This window comes from Choristoneura fumiferana, chromosome 4, assembly GCF_025370935.1.
Source record: "Choristoneura fumiferana chromosome 4, NRCan_CFum_1, whole genome shotgun sequence".
Taxonomy (NCBI): domain Eukaryota; kingdom Metazoa; phylum Arthropoda; class Insecta; order Lepidoptera; family Tortricidae; genus Choristoneura; species Choristoneura fumiferana.
Genome location: NC_133475.1, coordinates 8,756,169 through 8,757,665, shown reverse-complemented (window position 1 = coordinate 8,757,665; position 1,497 = coordinate 8,756,169). Strand labels below are relative to the sequence as shown.

General features: G+C 40.9%; 1 protein-coding gene across 1 annotated transcript; it reads right to left on the bottom strand.

The window, feature by feature from the left end:
- Positions 1–413: 413 nt before the first annotated feature.
- Positions 414–1,223, bottom strand: LOC141427171 (uncharacterized). Its single transcript, XM_074086406.1, has one exon. It carries the CDS (start codon positions 1,221–1,223, stop codon positions 414–416), a length of 810 nt encoding a protein of 269 aa, XP_073942507.1.
- Positions 1,224–1,497: the final 274 nt, after the last annotated feature.

The following is a 1,497-nucleotide window of genomic DNA, read 5'->3' as shown; positions in this document are numbered from 1 at the left end:
GACAGCTTTTTTACATTTTTCCAGTGTCTCAAGCGTGTGACATCTGATTTGTAGTATTCTGTCAGCTTCGTCGAGATAATCCATTTAGGAATTTTATATTATGCAACTTGACTTGAGAGTAGAGTAGAAGTAACGCTTGAGACATTAAATACACAGGATGAGAATTATGTCTGTGAATAGGAAGCCTTTTGGGAACATTATTGAAGGATGTGTGTGTTTTGTGATTGTGGATGTGTGATATTTGTTTTTGAGAATGTGATGTGAGTGTTTTGTGTTTGTAGGCGTGTAGAGTCTGTGTGTGAAAAAATGAGAAGATAAAACTACTTAAGAGTCTAAAATTGAGATCAGGTAGATTAATAACATTTCCAACTGTATACAGCTGAGAAAGAATCCATAATCCGTAAACTAAAGCACTAAGTTGAAGGAGGAGCGGAGGGTCCCACTTTCTGGTCCAGGTCGTCCGCAGATGAGATGCGTATGCCTGGCTTATTTTCGTTTTCGCGGACGTAGATGGCGCCGTTGCGGATCCAGCAGAATCGAAAGTTGTGTGCGGTGGCGCGAAGTCTGGCCTCACGAAACAACATCCGGTTTTCTTTTGATAGCCGCTCATTCACATACAGCTTCTGTACGGCACCGGACACGAGATTTTCTGAAGTAAGGTTACGCCTGGATTTCGCAGCCTTGATTATTTCGTCCCGTTTTTGTCGTCGCAACAGCTTAACAATGATGGGGCGTGGCTTGTGTTCATTGGCCCGGTTAAGGGGAAGGTGTTTTGGCCGCTTGGGCCCAGCGCGGGTGACATCGTCCAGGTCAGTCTCTTGCAGTTGGACTCCGATAATCTGTGACGCCGTGAGTACTATATTAGTGAGGTTTTCAGTGTCACTTTCAGGAACACCAATAATTTCCAACTCGTTCCTCATTGAATGCTGTTCCTGGGCGCTGAGTTGTTGTTGTAGTTGGGTTACTGAATATTTAAGTGTGGCAATTTGTAAGTCTGCCTGTTCCAGTTTTGTAACAAATTGCAGGTGCTTGTCGGCCAGGGAGTCTGACAAAATTGATATTTGGTCTCTAAGTTCTTGGACTTCTTGTCTCAGTAGGCTAATTTCGGTGTTTTTCTCTTTCATATCACTTATGTCTAACCTGAGTTGACGAATTTCGGAGAGGACGTCTGGGATCTGGGTCTCGTCGTTAGACTTCCCCTTAACCTTAGAATTTTTGCTCATTTTTACGCGGATTATTATTAACTTAGCACTTAATTGTTCATTACACAGCCACTATGAGGATGTTAGGCGTGTTAGAGCCCAGAAACTTGAAAGTTAGTAAGTATGCGATAATTATAATTTCATTAATATTATTATTATTTTTGTTAAAAGGTAGGTATTAGTATGAAATTATTAAGTATTCAGCGCCAAACAATATAAAGCAGTTAGTCCAGCACCAAGTTATAGAATCAGATTGAGTGTTTTTTTTTTTAAAGAGATTATTATTTGTGTCGAT

What these genes read in the sequence shown, in the direction of transcription:
- LOC141427171 (XM_074086406.1), bottom strand. Translation starts at nt 1,223, where the DNA reads ATGAGCAAAAATTCTAAGGTTAAGGGGAAGTCTAACGACGAGACCCAG.